Here is an 18,690-nt window from a genome sequence, read left to right as displayed (position 1 = left end):
TAGGTTTTGCTATATGGGGGTTTTACGCTAAAAGGCTACTCTGGCTATGAGGGACGCCGTAGTGAAGGTCTCCAGAAATTTCGGCCAAACTGTGGTTCTTTAACGTGCACTGACATCGCACAGTGCACGGGTATCTTGTGTGCCAGTTGAAGGCGAGTTGTGTGCACTCAGTTGCCCTCTTGTAAAGCACGCCCTGTCAGCGGACAGGAACTGGAATGCGCTATAGCGAAACTTCACCCTGCCGAAGGCAACACCACAGCTGGAACTAAAAGGAGCGGTGAGAGGGGGCAGGGGGCGAGGACAGATACTTTATATAGAGTTCTCCGTAAGCAGGCAGATCTTTTTTGAACCGCTTACCGTCGCTTTTCAACGAGCAGGACTGTCACCAGCAAGCTCTACGTAAAACGGTGCAACACGGCGAGAGTGGTGAGATCAGTCTTGCACATGGCTGCTTTCGCAAGTAACAACGATTTGTGGCCCAGCAGGCACCGTGTGAGTCCCGTTAAGTATTAAAAGAAACACTACATTTCAATACACTGTAGCGCAGCAAAAGACGAGGACACAAGAGACGAGAGACGAACACCACGAGCGCTCTCTCGTCTCTTGTGTCCTCGTCTTTTGCTGCGCTACAGTGTATTGGAAATATGTACCAACAAGCCCAAAAAGCCACGCTACTGAACACTAAATTACCTGAACCATACGCCGCTTACCTATGAAATACTAAAATTTCGAAGGCATGCAGAGTAATGCTTCACCGCAAATGATGTTGGAATACCCAGACGGATGGCGTACGCACACTGGAGTCCTGAAAGAAGACATGCCAAAGCTCTTAGATCTCAGTACCATCAGTCCCGTCAGCATTTTGACACGACAGGCTTGCGCTGACCGAATTCGATAGGCAAACTGGTAGAGTGCTTAACAAGACGGCAAATTAGAAACAGTTGTGCCGCCAGGGCAGCTGCTTCAATTCACGGCCTCCTACAGCTGTTGCAAGCCGGATAGCTTTATCAGCGCTGCACTTTTTAAGCAAGACGGAGAACATAGAAGGCGCCTTCTTCTCTTTAGAGAAGACAAGCGTCTTTCATTTCCGTCAGGGGCGCCCGCGACGCTTGGGAGTGCGAAGACTCTATAAAAGGAACGCTACTCTCTACGAGAGTGGAAGCAATAGCATTCTGGCTCGCACTCCCTTGCGCGCTCTGTGACAACTACAGAATGCGACAAGCTAGAATTCCTAGCTGGGATGGCACGCAGGAATGCAAAGAATCACGAGAGAAATCTGGAAGACTCGAGGGCGACGAAATGATATGTATACCTAGAAAAGACTATAAAAAATGCAATTGTGATAAATATTACCAATGGTTACAAAATGGTTATAAAATAAAAACTAACCCCTGATTTTACCAAAAGCTTACAGGAACTTAAACAAAGTGATGCTATATTCATAGATTTCGCGAAGACTTTTCATCACGAACCTCACGAAAGCTGATATATAAAATGTACCTCATAGATATAGAAAGACATGTTATTTCCTATGTTGAAGAATATTTAAGCATGAGACGCAAGTCTGTTGCTATCAATTGCTCGAAGTCATCTTTTGGTCATGTGAGGTCTGGAGTCACCCAGGGCGTCGTTTTAGGGGCTACATTATTCCTAATTTACATAAATGACATTTCCACTAATATAACGTCCACCCTGAGGCTCTTTGCCGATGAGCCAGGTAACTCTCGCCCCTTACATAATCATGCTGATTGCCTGAAGTTGCAGTCTGATATGCAGAAACTGGAGGAATAGTGCCGAGCTTCGCAGATTAGAATTAACACAAAATCTTTGGTAAACGTTTAGTAAAAAAATATAAGTAAAAAGCTAAAAAGTTAAAGATAAAGTTAAAAAGTTTAATAAACGCGTCAAATTATTACCCTCAACAACGTTTCTTTAGATAGCAGACGTAAAATATTCTGACTTACGTTCTTCTATAAGATTTATCATAATCCGACTGCCTACACTGCGGCACTTATTCCAACAGCTTCTCGAATTTTGTATTGACCATAACTTTAACGCTGAACCTTTGTTCTCACGCACTGAAGTAAATTTCTTCATTTGTACATTTAGCCATCAGCGAATGGAATCGCTTACCGAAACATATTGCAGAGACTACAGACCCTGAAAACTTGAATTCACAACTTGAAGATGTTGTAGCAGCTGGTACCTGAAAAAATTTGTGAATTTTTATTTGTGTCCTAAATGTCATGCCGTTACGTTCTGCAAAGTGTTTAGAGTTCGTAGACTGAGATGTGATGTAGGACCTTGTTGGATCCAACAGTTGTTACATCTTGACCTGGAGCTACAGGGTACAACAGAGCCAGGATTTGAGGACCTCTAATGTGTCAACCTCGGTATAATCTGAAGAGGATGAGATTGTGCGCAAAAAGACGTTTCTCTGCATCTGGAAACGTAACGCCGATCGCTGAGCAATACACTCCAGGGTTTCCTTAGCCTTTTGTGGTGATGAAGTTGAAGTAGTGAGGTGAGGGCCTGGATAACTCTTGTTACGTTCCATGAATCTACAGGGCCTTCCGGTTACGAGGACTTGAAAGATATGTGTTCAAAATTTTGTTATACTCCTCCTTGCCTCTTGAAATTGTTCTTTTGAAAGGTGCAGAGAAGAATTTGCAATTTAACCAATTAGCTGGACTGTTTTCCGAATAGCCTCTTCCAGACCGCTTTTCAGCAACGATAGGCATTCTCACATCCTTCTTTCCACCAAGGAGACAACTGTTTATTAGAGGCTGCTGCGGATGTCGTCGTTGTTGTTGTTGTTGTTGTTGTTGTTGTTGTTGTTGTTGTTGTTGTTGTTGTTGTTGTTGTTAGCCTTTCAAAAGATAAATGATTTAAACTTCGTCTGCTCTCGTTAGGCGCTCGCGGCAGCGTTGATTTAGCCTGTGCAAGTGGTTCGAAGTCCTCGGGCCTTACGGTAGCCAGGAGCAAAATTGCTAATCATCAATTTTGGAAAACCGTATATAAAAACAGCAAGAATCGCGGAAGCGGTTCACCCAACAAAGAGGACAAGACGCCATATTTTTGCACGCATCTTCGCTTCATTTCGCAGGGAAAGTGCTGATGGCTTCTCGGTTACTGTCCGCATGGGGGAACAATAAAAATTGTCTCCAAAATTAATGAGTATTCATTGCACTTCAGTGCTCCTTTAGCATAAGGAGCCTGTACTCCTTGAGGGTTTAAGAGGCAGCCTTGAGGAAGTAGACAAATAGTAGCGTAGAGATAAAAAGATGAAGAGAAGGACTGAAAGAAATAGCCTGAGTTCCAAGCTTTCGATGTTTCTGTCCGGAACAGCTGGATGAATATTATTGGTGCTCGTTCTGAGTGCATAAATTGTTGTGCTTCCCTCGAGGATGTTGCCAAGATGTCCGCTTCCTGACGAAAGAAAATGAAAAGTGCAATCCTTTCATCGAGCATGGATCAAAGGCCAAAACTCTTGATTGGCTGTGGTGCTTTACGGCCACACATCAGAAAAATCATGAGTCCCTGCTCAGACTCACTCACAAAGGTTTGGTCAACCTATGGGCGCTCTCAAACTCAGGCTCACACATTCTCAGGCTCAGTCAAGCTCATGAACTCACTCATTTAGTCTCACAGCTTAGGTCGACTAAGTCCGACTAACGACTCATCCGGGGAGACTATTCGTTATGAACCACGACTCACTTGGACATACAACTCGATTGGGCTCACTCACTCATTTCGACCCACGATGGCTATTAATATACGCGACAATAATGGCTGCCATCACCATTCGCAAGACTATTGGAAAGTGCATAGGAGCGCTCCAGACGCTTTTGCTCGAAATTCGGTCTATTTATTGACCTACGATAGTCCTCACATTTAGCTGCAAAGCACTGCAGCCCTACAAGAATTCTGGTCTTTGAACCGTGCTCGATGGTAAGCATGTACTTTTCCTGTTCATTCGTCAGAAAGTGTGCATATTGGCAACTTTCTCGAGGAAAGAGCCAGCGCACAACGATCTATGCACTCAGAAGAAGCATCAATAACATTCATCGACCTAACTGTACAGAAAGCTCGAAAACCTGAACCATGGCTGCATCTTGCAGTTCAGCTCTTCTTCCTTACCATCTTTACGCTCTTATCGGTCTATCTGCTCAAGGCTGCCCCTGAATCCCGCAATGACCGCGGGCTCCGTATGCTAGGCGAGGACCGAAGTGCCACAACTCCCTGATTTTGGAGATAAAATTCTTATAGTTCCCCCATGGGACAGTTGGCGAAAAGCCATCAGTGCTTTGTTTGTAGAGCGATGCGGAGCTGCACGCAAACATTCGGCTCCTTGTCCTTTTGATAGTGCGATCGACATTGATGATGTTCGCGGTTTCTATGAAAGGCTTTCCAGACTCGATCTCTAGAAATTCTCATTTCAGCTTTCTTAGGACCTCGAAGGCTTCGATCCACTTGCTCCGGCTACATGTTGCTACTGGACCAGCGCTGCCACGCGCCTAGCAGAGAGAAGATGAAGTTCACTACCGCGAGAGCGCATCGGCAGCCGTGAGTTCGTTGCATTTTCTTGCCTTCTTATGTTTTTTGCGGGCACTGTGTAGGCTGGTGAATTTCGATAGTATTCCCCACTGCTGATCTGCGCGAAACACCGTTAAGAAACGTTTCAGCGAGCAAAATGGTTATACGGTGGGCACGATGTTTCCACTAGCGCCTTTGTTTGCCATGTCATGTGTAGCTCCTAGCCTTGCGTCTTGAAATTTTGGTGTGTCTTTGGGCCTCAAGCACCACAGAAACCTACCTGACCGGTGCGACGGACCCTTAAGAAAGAGTGAGCAGCCATGAAGACTAAAATGTTGTTTTAAAACGTTAAAAAATGACGCTACCTGTGTCGCTTGGGCGAAAATAACCTGAACCAAAACAGCTGCAAAATCGAACTGTCACATTACATCCCCACATCACTTTGTTAGCTTAAGGACCCACAGTTTCGGAGTATTACATAAGCAGGTGGTTTCACTGACGTCTTGTGGAAGGCCGTCCCAGTCGATGGCAGAGCGAAGAAACGAATGGTGCAACAAACGTTGTGGTGGTATCTGTACGTGGACGGGTAACTTACAACGGTTGACCAATGCGGAGTGAAGTGCCTGCCGGAGGCCTGATGTAACAACCGAAAAAACTTCTGAACCAGGTACATACTGGTGATTCGACGGCAACAAGCAATATTTATTAGACCGGACTTTGCTTGGGAAGATTATATGCTGATGTTGTACGGAGGAGGAGAAACCATTTATTACAGCACTGTACTGAATTGGGAATGGGCGATGGGGATGGTTGTTGCGCTGGATGGCAGCCGCTATTCCGGGACGCCATTGGCCGTCGCCGCTGCCCGTGCTCTCTGGGTCAGGGCCCGCTGGGCTTCCAGGTACGAGCTGGACAGGGCCCCCTCCCAGCCCTCCATAGCTGGCTGACTTATAACGGCTATATGTGTATTGTACTGGCAGGCCCACACCATGTGGTATAGGTCAGCATACTGCCCACAGAATTTGCACCTGCCCGTGAATGTAGGGTCCTCGTGTTTTAGTACGACGGGATTTAAGAAAGGCCCGGTTTGGAGGCGTCTAAGGTGGCACTGCTCGGTTCTATCGAGAATCTTAGCGGGTCCTGAGGGTACCCTCCTGCAGAGGCGTAGATGATTTGTAATATCCGCGTAAGAGATTAGCGGGATTGGTATGACTGCGGAAATACTGGTGATTAGATGACGACAAGCAAGATTTGTTAGACCGGACTTTGCTTTTGAGTATTATATGCTGACGTTGTACGAAGAACACGAAAGAATAAATCTAGGGGCTCAATTTTGTAGCGACTCTAGTGAAGTCATTGGATAGATTTGGTCAGGGCTCCAGATGAGGGACGCATATTCTAGTTTTGTTCGAACCAGAGACGTTTTTCGAAACCAGGAGCTCTGTTAACGTTCGCACCAAGCCGGCGCGAATGCGGAATGACCAGCCTTCTCTTGTAAAAACAGCCAACCTCGTTGAGGAACCGTAATGGGAGCCCCACTTAAGCATTTTCGAGCAAACTGGAGAGTAGAATTGTGCCTCTTGGGGATTTAATGTCTCAAAGCTACTCAGGCTATAAGGAGCGACATAGCGGAAGGTTCTGGTAAATTTAAACCGCTGGGCTTCTTTAACGTGCACTGACATCTTAAAGTGGACGGGCGGCTAGCATTCAGCCTCTATAGAAATGGTACCTGAAGCGTAATGGGAGCCCCACTTGAAGCATTTTCGCGAAAACTAGAGAGCAACTGCGGCGGACTTAAAAAGGGAGAGCTGTGGGGGTGATGCCACCCCTCCCCCCTCCTCCTAAAGAGAAATTCTGGTAAAGTAGACATCAAAACGGATATTCATGTTTTTCCAAAGCGAGGTCACACAAGTGCCCTTGATATCATATCGTTCTGTAATAAGTGCCTGCAAAGCACAACATATGAAGGTAATCGTGTATGGTTTACAACGGGACATTCAAACGTGCAAAAGAATTTTTATTGGAAGACAGGGCAAGAAAATACTGATCAATTAAAAATCTCCTCCTCATGATCTCACCGCATTTAATATGCATCACTTCCAACTAGGTAGATACAGAAGTTAACTATGAGCTATATATTGTTCCGAACAAGGCGATCAAGAGCCTCCAAGAGGGAGTCCTAAAATGGCCCCTGGAGTGGAGGCTCTTTTTGGCACCAACTGGGTAATTTAAGAACTTGTTCCGTTTCGTCTTGAGCTGACCAGCCCAACGCTTCCTTACAGATCTCGGCTCTGCCCAAGAAGCTCCTGTCATGTGCATGTGCGAGACGGTGACCGAGATCGCCATGCTGGCCATCTCGTGCTACGTGAGTCGCTCTCTTGTCATTGATAGTTGTTCGCTTGTCGGTCCGCCACGTGGGCAGCCGTCGCAGGCATCAAATGCGAGAAAACAATGGTGAAGCCGCAATAGAAATTCAGCCGCAGAAAATTCAGCCGTTTATCTTTTTTCCATACTCTGTACCACAGCAACACACCATTTGCAAGTTCACATCTTCTCCCGGCACCGCACACATCGGCTCGCGTAGGTCATATGAAGAAGACTAAACCCATCTTCGCTCGGACAGAACGACACAAATACTCACTTTTGGTACTAGCAATTGAAGAGTGTAATTCGCTTACTTCTAGCATTGCGGCTATCGCTGGAACATCATCATTTCGAACAGGTCTTTGGTCATACTTAGAAAATTGGAATGTAGAAAGATGTGCGTTTTTTTTCTCGTTTGCTTCAGTGTGTGCGTGTCGGCCGTAACGTTCCATGAAATGTTAGATGCCATGTTTTGTAACTTCTGAAGGTGCGATTTTTGTCTTGTTTCGTGGGATTTACTAAATGTGCATTTTTTCAGTACCCGTTCATGGCCATTCCCCCACCCCCTCCTATTAACTTGTACCTGGCTCCTTAACTTGTTTATTTCTGTCTTCAGCCGTTTGTATGCTGTGTTGTATATTTGTCAAGTTTTCTTTGATGAATCCCCCCCCCCCCCATGTAATGCCCGCATTGGGCCTTTAGGGTATGTAAATAAAAAATAATAATAAATAAATAAAAAGAAAAGTTGCAATAAACACACGATCTTTTTGTGGACCTCGCTTCTTGAGAAACACGTTGATTAGGCTTAGGACGTGACTCTGCACGAGACGCCGAAAGAGCGTGCGACACTCTCGTGACATTGCTAAAAAAGATGGAGGGCTGCGCCACTTAAAGAAGCAACACATGGCTGTGGCTTCGCCCGCGTAGCATTGCTCGCATGGCCACGGAGTGCTCAAGTCATAACACCCAATGACCACGCCAGGCCTGGTCAGTCTGTCGCGCCTGCGCACGCCACGTTGTTAGATATTCACTTTCAATCTATTCTGTATACCATCCTCGTGGAAGCGAACGCAGTTTTTGCAGATTTTTCTTTTTTTTTGCGAACACTGCGGCTGTTAATCTGCGGGAATTTATTTTCCGTCCCCGCCGGCGGAACTTATTGCATCGTCACAGCTTATTCACATCTTGTGCAGTTTCCTGAAAAAACGCATTTCACAGGAGCTTCGGTCAGAGAGCGACGCGGTCAATTTTTTTCCTCGTCCGTGAGCAAGCCTCAGTGGATACGTTTGCTTTGTAAAAAATAACAGTAAAATATTTTACAACGCAGCTGCCGCTCCTGCCGCCGAAGCGGATTACTACAAGAAAGAGTGTGTACGGAAAACGAAGAGTGCTTTGTAAATGTAGCGGCGGCTGCGTTTTTATGAAGACAAAACGCTAAGGCGCCCGTGTGCTGTGCGATGTCAGTGCACGTTAAAGATCCCCAGGTGGTCGAAATTATTCCGGAGCCTTCCACTGCGGTAACCTTTTTCTTCCTTTGTTCTTTCACTGCCTCCTTTATCTCTTCCCCTACGGCGCGGTACAGGTGCCCAACGATATAGCAGATACTGCGTCATTTCCTTTCTCCCAAAATAATAATAATAATAATAATAATAATAATAATAATAATAATTATTATTATTATTATTATTATTATTATTATTATTATTATTATTATTATTATTATTATTATTATTATTATTATTATTATTATTATTATTATTATTATTATTATTATTATTATTATTATTATTTGTAAATGTACATAAAACACATATCTCTCAAATTCTTTGCCTCAACATATCGCGAATTCGAAACACCCACAAAGCTGCGCTCAAAATTTTGCTCAATTCGGGAGCGGAGATCAAGTTTCGTGGGCTGCATGGTCTTCACAACGCGAGACACGTGCATTACACCCTTATTCCAAAACCTCAGCCCTGCAGAGGTTGAACACAATGACAACGAATATATCTATACACGACAGAAGGAGGTGGCTCTTCCGGACTGATGTGAGATTCGAACCCGGTACTTTGCGAGTTTTAGTCGCCTGCTCAGTCATTGAAGCGCGTGGTTCTTTGACTCATTACACTTGTTCTCTTTGTTACCTAGCGGTCATACCGCACAACTTGAAAGAAGTTAGGACGGCGCTAAAACGACAAAAACAAAAAGGCACGAACACAACAGGCGCCCGTCCTGTTGTGTTCGTGCCTCTTTGTCTTTGTCGTTTTAGCGCCGTCCTAACTTCTTTCAAGATATGAACCAACTAGCCCAAATCAAAGTACTTCTTGAGTATACCGCACAACTCGTCCTTAAATTGTGATCTCTCTTCTTCTACAGGCATGGAACACTATCTCTTTGCTGGTCGTCCTTAAAATGGGTGAGCTTTGAGCTGCACACTTCGCATAGGTCCGGTTGGGGCCAAGCTGTGAGAAAAATGTATTCCGTAGTTGAAGAATCTGGCTGCGCCCAACATCAGGGAAGAGTAATTAAGTGTATAGTCTGAACTGAAATAGAATAGTCATACTCGTAGCGTGCTTCCGTTCTGAGCTTAGAATAGCTAGAAATGATTCAATCTCAAACATGCAAGGTATGGTACTGGGCCACCTGTAATTTGTCCAGAAAAAAATTATGCTTTTTGCTCTAAATGAAATTATAGGCGGAAACATTTTGAAAAAAAAGTTGGCCTGTTGAGCACGTCGAAAAGTTTGCAAATTTGATACTGAACAAGACATCGAAAAAATTCTAGAAAATAGTGTTCTGCCCTGCTCTTAAATTTTATTGCCTAATATGCACAAAATTAGCAGAAATGTTTAATAAGGTATGGAGCAGTTTTTACTAAATAGTCATTATAACTTCGCTAAATAATCTGGTTCTTCTGAAACATTTAAAATTAATACCGTTTCTTACGTGCTTTGTCATTCCATTTTACGGCTTTGGTATGACATGTTGCTACTCAACAAAAAAAACAAGGAACACATTAAGCTCCCCGCGGCGGTCAGGTTTCAGTGGAGGCGAAATTCCAGAGGCCCGTGTACTGTTCGATGCCAGTGCGGGTTAAAGAACACCACGTGGTCGAAATTTCCGGAGCCCTTCACTACGGCGTCCCTCATAACTTGAGTTGCATCGGGAAGTCAAACCCCCTAAGTCATAAGACTTAGGCTCCGCTTTACGGGCATGATAAGATATCGTAAACGGGCCCTTTCAACGGCCTGGGGTCCTCTTTCCACATGCCAGTGATACATGTTTGTTAGCCACGTGATAGCCGCGTTTATTGTCTAATAGTTTCTGGTCTATGAACCAAACAGAAAATTAATTCGAGTGGTCCTTGCGTCGTACACTGTTCCGAACACCCACTTGGCCTCATATCAAGTTGGAGCTTTTTTAGCAACATCAAAGACGATTGAATGCTCTTGTATCCCGACGGGTACCCGCGTTTTAATAACAATGGCGCTAATGTCAAGCAATAAGAAGGTTTTATAAGTTGTAAAAAAACAAAAAAAAAATAGACAGATATTCTTCCCACCGACCATTTTCCTAACGAACCTGCAGTAAAAACAATTTCTTTAAGACAGGTTTTCTGGCGGTCTAGTTGATGTTGCTCGTTCATGATTAAACTCCATGAAAAAAACGGGGACATAGACAGGAAACACGAACACACACAGAGCGCTCTGCGTGTGTTCGTGTTTTATGTCTCTGTCCCCGTTTTATTTCGCGCAGTTTAATCATGACCAATTTCTTTACACTGCGGACCTCTGGCACTATGGCACACCTACGTGACCAATAAAAAATCTCACGCGATAATACATTGCGTTTTAAGTACCTCAAACAAAAGGTTAGTAGAAAGCGGTGCAGCGGAGATGAGCGAAACCAAGGACTTGTCCTTTTCAATCCTGTGCCGCTCCTCAGAGAAGCACAAAGGAAGCACACGTCCTTCGCAAGGTATTGACTAACACTCTTCACTCCAGTAGTTCTCTCCAACTTCGGACGGCGCAACCCCAGCCTACTCTCGCAATTCTCCGTACACAAGGGCAGGTTCGGAACACATTCTAGATATCTGGCGCAGCTATGGTTCCGAAAAAGTGGCGTCGCAACAGCCGTCGTCTGGGCACCGAAACGGTAGGTGTGATGGCGGCATGCACAACAGATGTCATCGGCAGCCATCTAGTGCTGCTGCTCGTTCCGGGCTGCTGATATGTCTTCGCGCACCCGTGAATACGTTTGGTTGCGTATTGACATTTTTGCTTTTTTGCTTGGCGAAACCCACTTTCCTCTTCAATGCCCTTGGGGTAAATAAAAAAAAGATGATTTTAGCGATAAGTACGCCAGTAATACCAGCCTTCAGAGATCAGCTCGTTCCACAATGCGAACAGTACGTCTGCCATTGCTTGGGGTTTTTAGGGACAGAGAGCTCTACTCCTCGGCAAATGACTTCCGGTTTCGATGTGCAATTAGACAATGATCTTCAATGCCTCACAAGGCTAAACCGAACTGAATTGCCTGGTGGTATGGCCCAAATTTCGTGGTGGTATCGCCCAATTTATGGTAGCACGACCACGTGATCATGTGATTATGACCATTGGGTACCTTGCTTTGACCTATGACCTTAACCTTGACATTCGATTTGAGACAGTGGCCACCACACCGACAGTCACCTTCAGTGTCTCACAAGGTCAAACCGAACTTAACTGCATGGTCGTAATACCCAAGATATGGCAGTATGACCACGTGATCATATGATTATGACCATTGGATTGGGGCACCTGACCTTGATTTTTGACCTTTAGATTGACGTTTGGTTTGAGACAGTGGCCACGACACCGACAATGACCTTCAATGCCTCACAACGCCAAATCGAACTGAACTGCGTGACCTTGACATTTGACCTTGACCTTTTCATTTAATTTGAGGCAGTGGACACCATGCTTAACAAAGCTTTCGGTCGTAGGTTGAAGCCACGTTGAACCCCAGCCATTTTGTACCAACCGAAGCAAGAGCACCAAACAAAGTGACATTAGCGAAGTAAACGGATGCGACTCCCGCAAGCGCCAGCACTGACTTAACACCATTATGTTTCGGCTCCAGGTTTTGTAGGTTAGCAATTTGATTATGCAGGGGGTTTTACGGTGTCTCTCTGGCTGCTAACAAAGCTGAAGTAAATGGCGGAAACAATTTTTTTTTCTTTTTCAGGGCTTAACACCTTCACCATCCTAGGGGGAGTCTTCTTCGGTGCCTCGGCAGTCGCTTCACTGATTCTTCTCCAAGGCAGCAGAAGCGTAAGGATTTGTCCGTTTATTGCTGTACCGACATGCCCAACATTCTTGGACGAAAATATTAGGTATTAGAAAAGTGCAAGGTACTGATATGGAAATATTGTAGATAGTGGTCCATTCTTCCCATATGTAGCAAAATCTGTTTCCATTAATGTTTCCATCGCTTACATTGAGCAATTAAGAGCTTCCGTAGAAAAATAATGGGAATCGCGTTTGACTACAGCAAAACGTTAATAGCAAAAAAAAATGCAAGCCTGCCGATGGGAGACCTGCGGATATATTGATGTAAATAATGGAATCTTATAATATATGGAAAAATTTCATTCATAAATTCTTTCCTGTTCAAAAATGTTTTTGTCCAGAATTGTTGGACATGAACCTAGAAAAGTGCTCACTGCGGCCTTCTTGGTGTCAGTGCTTGGCCAGAAGCGAGTTCGAACACGCAGAGTAACTGCATGATTTCCGCATGCATTTTTTGTCGTCGATCTAATACCTAGGATCTAAGCTAAGCTATCCCTGCTTTGGCTTTGAGTCTGATTAAAGGCACTCGACTGTTGACCGTCATATTTTGGACACTCATCGGGCAACCTTACTTTTCCAAACGAGGACTGATAATCAACCGAATGGCGGCAGGAGCTGCTAATTAAGTTGACTAAAATCTTTAACGTTATTTCGCTAAATTACTTCAATAAATAATTAAGGTCTTCCGATTGACGCAGTAGATTCTACGATCTAATTCACAGCTGTACGGCTGAACCTAAGCTGTAAAAAATTACGGAATGGATAGAAATCTTGCACTGCGATTCTGCGAAAGCATTTGGAGTCGTACTTCATGATTACTTAGAAAGCTTTTACTCTGTTGAATGCTTTTACTTTAAGCCTACACTTCACGCAGCAGATCTTGTTTGTTTTTTTTTGGAGGGTGCAGGTGGAGGAAGCATTATTCCCGCTTGGGCTGAGCGCTTCTCTGCGCAACACCGGATTTTCCGGGAGGGGCTGTAAATCGTAGGAGCTCCAACTATGTACTTACATTTTAATTGTTTTCTCCAAAATCTTCAACTTCGGAAAGTTACCATAAAAATTCCAAACTGAAACTTGGAAATTGCGCAGTGCGTGGAGTAGATGCGTCTTGGTTATTTGTAAATGCTGTGCCACTTTCTTTTCAGAGAAACAAGGGTCTTGTGGAAAAGTTCATCTTATTTGGCAAATTACGAGTCCTGGTGCTCGCAATCGTGGCCGTACTTTCTGCTTTTGGGGTGAGTGGATGCTATGCAGTACTCATCTTCAGTCAGCTGGAACTTATGAAGTCCGTTTTAAAGTAGCAAGTAGTCTTATCTTTTGCTTACGTGGGCAGCTGTGCCCGGCGGGCGGAGATGACGGTAATGATGATAATCATAAATCCGCAATTGCAAGCGCTGAAATAACTAGTTCGTATTTTCAATGCCTAGAGAAAAAGGCTGTGATTGTTGTGCAGCCAGTACAGTGTAATATTTGGTGGTCTGACACTAGGCTAGGCTAGGCTAGGTTAGATTAGGTTAGGTTAGGCTAGTTTAGGTTAGTTTAGGTTAGGTTAGGTTAGGTTAGGTTAGGTTAGGTTAGGTTAGGTTAGGTTAGGTTAGGCTTGGCTAGGCTAGGTTAGGTTAGGTTAGGAGACACCTAAGTTCTGCCTTTTTGGCATGTCGTGATAGCTTTAGTGGGTTGTTGCCAATGTATAGAGAATTGTTCGACCTTTACTTAATATTAATAGATCTCTGAGAGCCCTCATATCCCCCCCCCCCCCCCCCTGCAGCGCAGCGCAATGGTGTACCGGTGAAGTGATGCTCTCCTGCCGTGCGATGACAGGTGCTGCCATCTGTGCGCAGTTGTTTGTTTGCGTGCACTTCCAGACACCCTTAGAGCTTGTGCAGGTAGCGGCCTCCGTCTGTGAGGAGATGCCTTCGACTCAGCGTGGCAAGCTCAACCAAAGAGCAGCTACCAAGCGACAACGCGGGGACGACAACACATTTCGCCTCAGTTCGGTCCAGTATAACTGGCCGTAACTTAATGTCGCATTTAGGGCAGCTTTTGTGCATGAAATCACTTGTCGACCGTAGCACGGATCTAAGAGATTTTTGTATGGTCATACATGGTGTCGCCTACAATAGTATGAAAAGCGAAGTTTCTTGTGTCATGTTTTTAAACGTTGAAAATGCTTCCTGAGGGCCCACTCGCCCTCTGCCAACTTGTGTCCCGTCGCACTATCTGAACGACTTCAGCTCTCCGCTGTTGTGTCCGGTTTTACCGCTAGCAGCTGCTTTGAGAAGGAGAAACAGTGTGAAGACAGTCTTGGGCTGAGTTTCCTCTTCCCTTCAAATATAGCATTGAAGACATTCATCAAGCGCCCTCCACTGCCGCGACCCTCGTACAAACTCTCCTTACTGCTTCAAACCAAAAGGCACCTATTATTAGATTCTAGTTAACAACGTTAGATTCTAGTTAACAACGAGTGTTTCCGTCTCTCTATTTTGTGGTGATTGACATTTCGCGCCGTGTACTTATTGACTGCGTGAAAACCGCAAACAACTGTCTCCTTTTCTCTTTGCAGATGATAAGTGAACATAAGTTATATCAACGAGTAAGTGCTAAATTCGCAGCTTCGGAAATCTGATGTAACTTACAATGTATAACTATCTCGGAGTTCGTTTAAGGCCATTGGTAAAAAGGTGCGTAGATTGTTTTCTTTAAAAAGAACTGTGGTGTAACCTAACGGATCTCGTTTGCGTCATCTGAAATACGAGATGCTCGCACTGTTGACTCGCAAAGATAGAGGCAATGTTTACACATGCACAGAGAAAAAGTTCTTGAGGTTTCTGAAGGTGCCGTGTAAATATGATGTCGGCGTGAGGCGGGCTAACACAAAAAAACTGTGACGTTTGTCACGCAGTCATGAGGAACATGTAGCACTTAAGGCCTTAATGATGACCTGCGTCACACCTGTAAATTTGAAGCGTCAGCTTCAATATTTGGACATAACGCTATTCATGCTTAATCTCAAGCTGAAAATAAAAATTTCTACGAAAGGTACCTCAAACAGCAGCTTAAGCCAGCAACGTTATGAAAACTTCCCCGCACCGGTAAAAGTGTTTCAGATAATTGTGCCGCGAAATGTTGTAATGCTTGCCTCTTAGTTTACACTGTTCCTCGCCTCCCGCACACGACCTCATTGCTCCGCTTGCATCACGAGACGCAAGCAGATTTCTCTGCAAAGATTGTAAACGCGCGTTAGAGTTTGTAATTTTAGAACGCTTAGTGATGTCCCCTTTGGAAAAACCTTTAGCAGGTGGAGTTATTATAAACAAGTTCGAGCAAAACGGCTTGGCAGAGCTCTAATTATAAACATAAAAGGTGTACTAAATAAAGTTAGGAACGGAGAAATTTTACGTATAGGAGAAGTTTCAGTGTCAAAGAACTTGAATAAAAATTATTTTTTAGGTATCGAACGGTCGTTTCACGCTCTTATTTTTTTAATACGAAGGTGCCACGTTAAGTCAAACGTGATATGTACTCCAAGGTACGTGTACAGTGTGAATGAATCTAGGATGATATTATTAAGATCGCAGACAGTTCGACGAGATAGAGTACGTGATACAGGTTAGACTTCGCACATAGTGAAGTGCTGTGTCAAACCAATGTGTACAGCATTGCTGGATTGTTTCTTGCCTCAAAACCCCTACATTTTCTAAAAGGGCAAACAAAAAACATGGGGGGGGGGGGCGAAATTTTTATTTTTGTTTTACGAAAGTGGCCAAGGCTTCATTTCGCTTCGCAGTTCTTAGGACCGAAACTCCAAGCACTTCGCGTAGAAGGCAGTGTATATGTGGCCATAATATGCTTACTGCAGCGCAGCAGTTTTAGAAGAAAACCACTGTTTCGTACTGTGACTTCTTTTCTCCTGATCCTTATACTGTTGTCTCTTTCTAATTCAATTTAGGGCCGTCGGCTGCTTGAACTCTACGTTTTACAGGTAAGGGAGCTTCCGTGGTTGCGCTACAAAAGTAATCCACGTTTTGTTTTCAAATGAGCACTGTACATATTTTGCGGAACTGACTAACTGCGATATACATAAGCGAGAGCATGACGTGCTTGACTTCCTAAAAAAGTATAGAGCGAACTATAGGCTGCTTTAAAGGAAACATGTATTTGACTCGACGTTTCGACCGGACGACCGTTCTCTTCTGCACCATCTGTCGGTAAGGCCGCCGCGGTGACTGAATGGTTATGGCGCTCGGCTGCCGGCCCGAAAGACGCGGATTCGATCCCCGCCGCGGCGGTCGAACTTTGATGGAGGCAATATTCTAGAGGCCCGTGTGCTGTGCGATGTCAGTGCACGTTAAGGGACCCAGGTGGTCGAAATTTCCGGAGCCCTTCACTACGGCGTCCCTCATAGCCTGAGTCGCTTTGGGACATTAAACCCCCATAAACCAAACCAAACCATCTGTAGGTACAGATGATACAGAAAATCTCAGCATTGGCAAGAAAACTGGGGTGACATCATTAAGCTGCCAAAGGAGGCACACGGCAAGCCGAGTACAGCCATTCAGACAACCATATACATGTTGTTAGTTTATATATATTCCCCTACTGTCGCACCTCATACTGGCGCCAGTTTTCACGACTACATTCCTACCAAATTTGTGTGTAGTTTGTCGTACAGCGTTCGAAGACACCACACGGAACACTGCTCCGGCATTGTTTCGGGTCGTGCACGAGTGCGAACTGGTGCTTTACTCTATTCCTGTACCAAGCCGCAGCGGTGGCTCAGTGGTTATGCCGCCCGGCTGCTGACCCGAAATACGCGGGTTTGATCCCGGCTGCGGCGGTCGACTTCCGATGAAGGCGAAATTTTAGGGACCCGCCGCGGTGGCTCGGTGTTTAGGGCGTTCGACAACTTATCCGTAATACCCGGTTTCGAACCCGACCACGGCAGCAGCGTTTCGATGGAGGCGAAACGCAAAGGCGCCCGTGCACTGTGCGATGTCAGTGCACGTTAAACATCCCCGGGCGGTCGAAATTCTTCCAAAGCCCTCCACTATGGCACCTCTTTCGTCCTTTCTTCTCTTAGTCCCTCCTTTATCCTTTCCCGCGCGGATAAGGTGCCCGCCGATATGTGAGACAGATACCGCGCCATTTTCTCTCCCCACAAAATTTTCAATATCCAATTTTCAAATTTCAAATTCTAGAGGCCCGTGTACTGTGCGATGTCAGTGCACGTTAAAGAACCCCAGCTAGTCGAAATTTCCGGAGCCCTTCACTACGGCGTCCCCTCATAGCCTGAGTCGCTTGTGGACGATAACCCATCATAAACCAAACGATTCCTGTACCTCGTGCGCGCTTTAAAAGCTGCGCGTTTTGATTGCCAAAGAGGCTCGAAAAAGTCTGGTCTTCCAACCGAAACGTCAGGAATTAAGTGCTATTGTAAAGTAATTTTCGGGGAAAGGAAATCGCACAGTATCTGTCTCGCATATAGGCTGACACCTGAACCGCGCCGTAAGTAAAGGGACAAAGGAGGGCCTGAGAGAAGAAAGGAAGGCAAAGGTGCCATAGTGTAGGGCTCCGGAATAATTTCCACCACCTGGGGATCTTTAACGTGAACTCACATCTCACAGCACACGGGCGACTTGACGTTTCGCCTCCATCGAAATGCGGCCTCCATGGTCGGGTTCGAACCCGGGTACGCGGCAGGTTATTTTTTTCAAATCCTGGTGAATTTTTCTGATATACTGCCACAAAGTGGCGACAATATATAAAACTATATCGTATATATTATCAACACCGCAAAGATCGACTACTGAAACAGTTCTAGTAATAGCACTGCTGCTTTTTGCAGCTTAGCTCTCATACCTCATTTTCGCCACACAAATTCGGGACTTACGGATGGCTCACTTTCTGCAAAACGCCGTACAACGCTGTACACAGTGAAAAATGTAGTCGGCATGCATATCATGTCATCAGCCGCAGCCGAGAATCTTTTGCGGCAAGTGTACAGGATGCAGGATTGTCAGTTTTTCAGAACAATGCCTCGTGTACGATCGGCGGAAGACTTGGATGCTTTTAGCGGCCAGGCAAGTGTTGCATCTTTCTTTATTTCAGTATGCCAGACTGCCGGTGGTCTAACGCATTAGCTCAAAGTCTAAAGTTTTGCGTGCACGAGATTAAATCAGCGTTGCAAGGCGTTATGTGTTTTGTTTCTGGTTTTGTGTGCGTGAAAATGGCTCCGTAATATTCTGCTATATTTGCAATGTACTTGCTCCACCTTAACCTCGATTCTAGGGTGAAATAAGCTACTAAGAGAGCTGGGCGTACTGGCTCGAAGCGGACTTAAGCGTGAAGAACGCATAAATTTGGGCTCCCTAAAGTCCTCAGCGTGATCCAAACCAACCACACTAACTACTACGCAGCCCAGACACATCTTTGACAGTGTCCTGCCAAGCTTTGCGACACGGCA

At 45.1% G+C, this 18,690-nt stretch overlaps 1 protein-coding gene across 1 annotated transcript; it reads left to right on the top strand.

The window, feature by feature from the left end:
* Window positions 1-5,358: 5,358 nt before the first annotated feature.
* LOC144108081 (uncharacterized) lies at window positions 5,359-18,359 on the top strand. Its single transcript, XM_077641361.1, has 8 exons — window positions 5,359-5,437; window positions 6,819-6,901; window positions 9,274-9,313; window positions 12,124-12,209; window positions 13,373-13,462; window positions 14,791-14,820; window positions 16,177-16,209; window positions 18,336-18,359. Exons 1-8 carry the CDS (start codon window positions 5,359-5,361, stop codon window positions 18,357-18,359), a joined length of 465 nt encoding a protein of 154 aa, XP_077497487.1.
* The last annotated feature ends 331 nt before the right edge of the window (window positions 18,360-18,690 follow it).

This window comes from Amblyomma americanum, chromosome 10, assembly GCF_052857255.1.
Source record: "Amblyomma americanum isolate KBUSLIRL-KWMA chromosome 10, ASM5285725v1, whole genome shotgun sequence".
Lineage (NCBI taxonomy): Eukaryota > Metazoa > Arthropoda > Arachnida > Ixodida > Ixodidae > Amblyomma > Amblyomma americanum.
Note: the sequence above shows the minus strand (reverse complement) of the source record. Positions and strands in the feature narration are given on the sequence as shown.

Coding starts and splice junctions, on each gene's coding strand:
- LOC144108081 (XM_077641361.1), top strand. CDS start 5,359: ATGGCAGCCGCTATTCCGGGACGCCATTGGCCGTCGCCGCTGCCCGTG. Junction 5,438..6,818: donor AGGGCCCGCTGGGCTTCCAG/GTACGAGCTGGA, acceptor GCTTCCTTACAG/ATCTCGGCTCTGCCCAAGAA. Junction 6,902..9,273: donor TGCTGGCCATCTCGTGCTAC/GTGAGTCGCTCT, acceptor CTTCTTCTACAG/GCATGGAACACTATCTCTTT.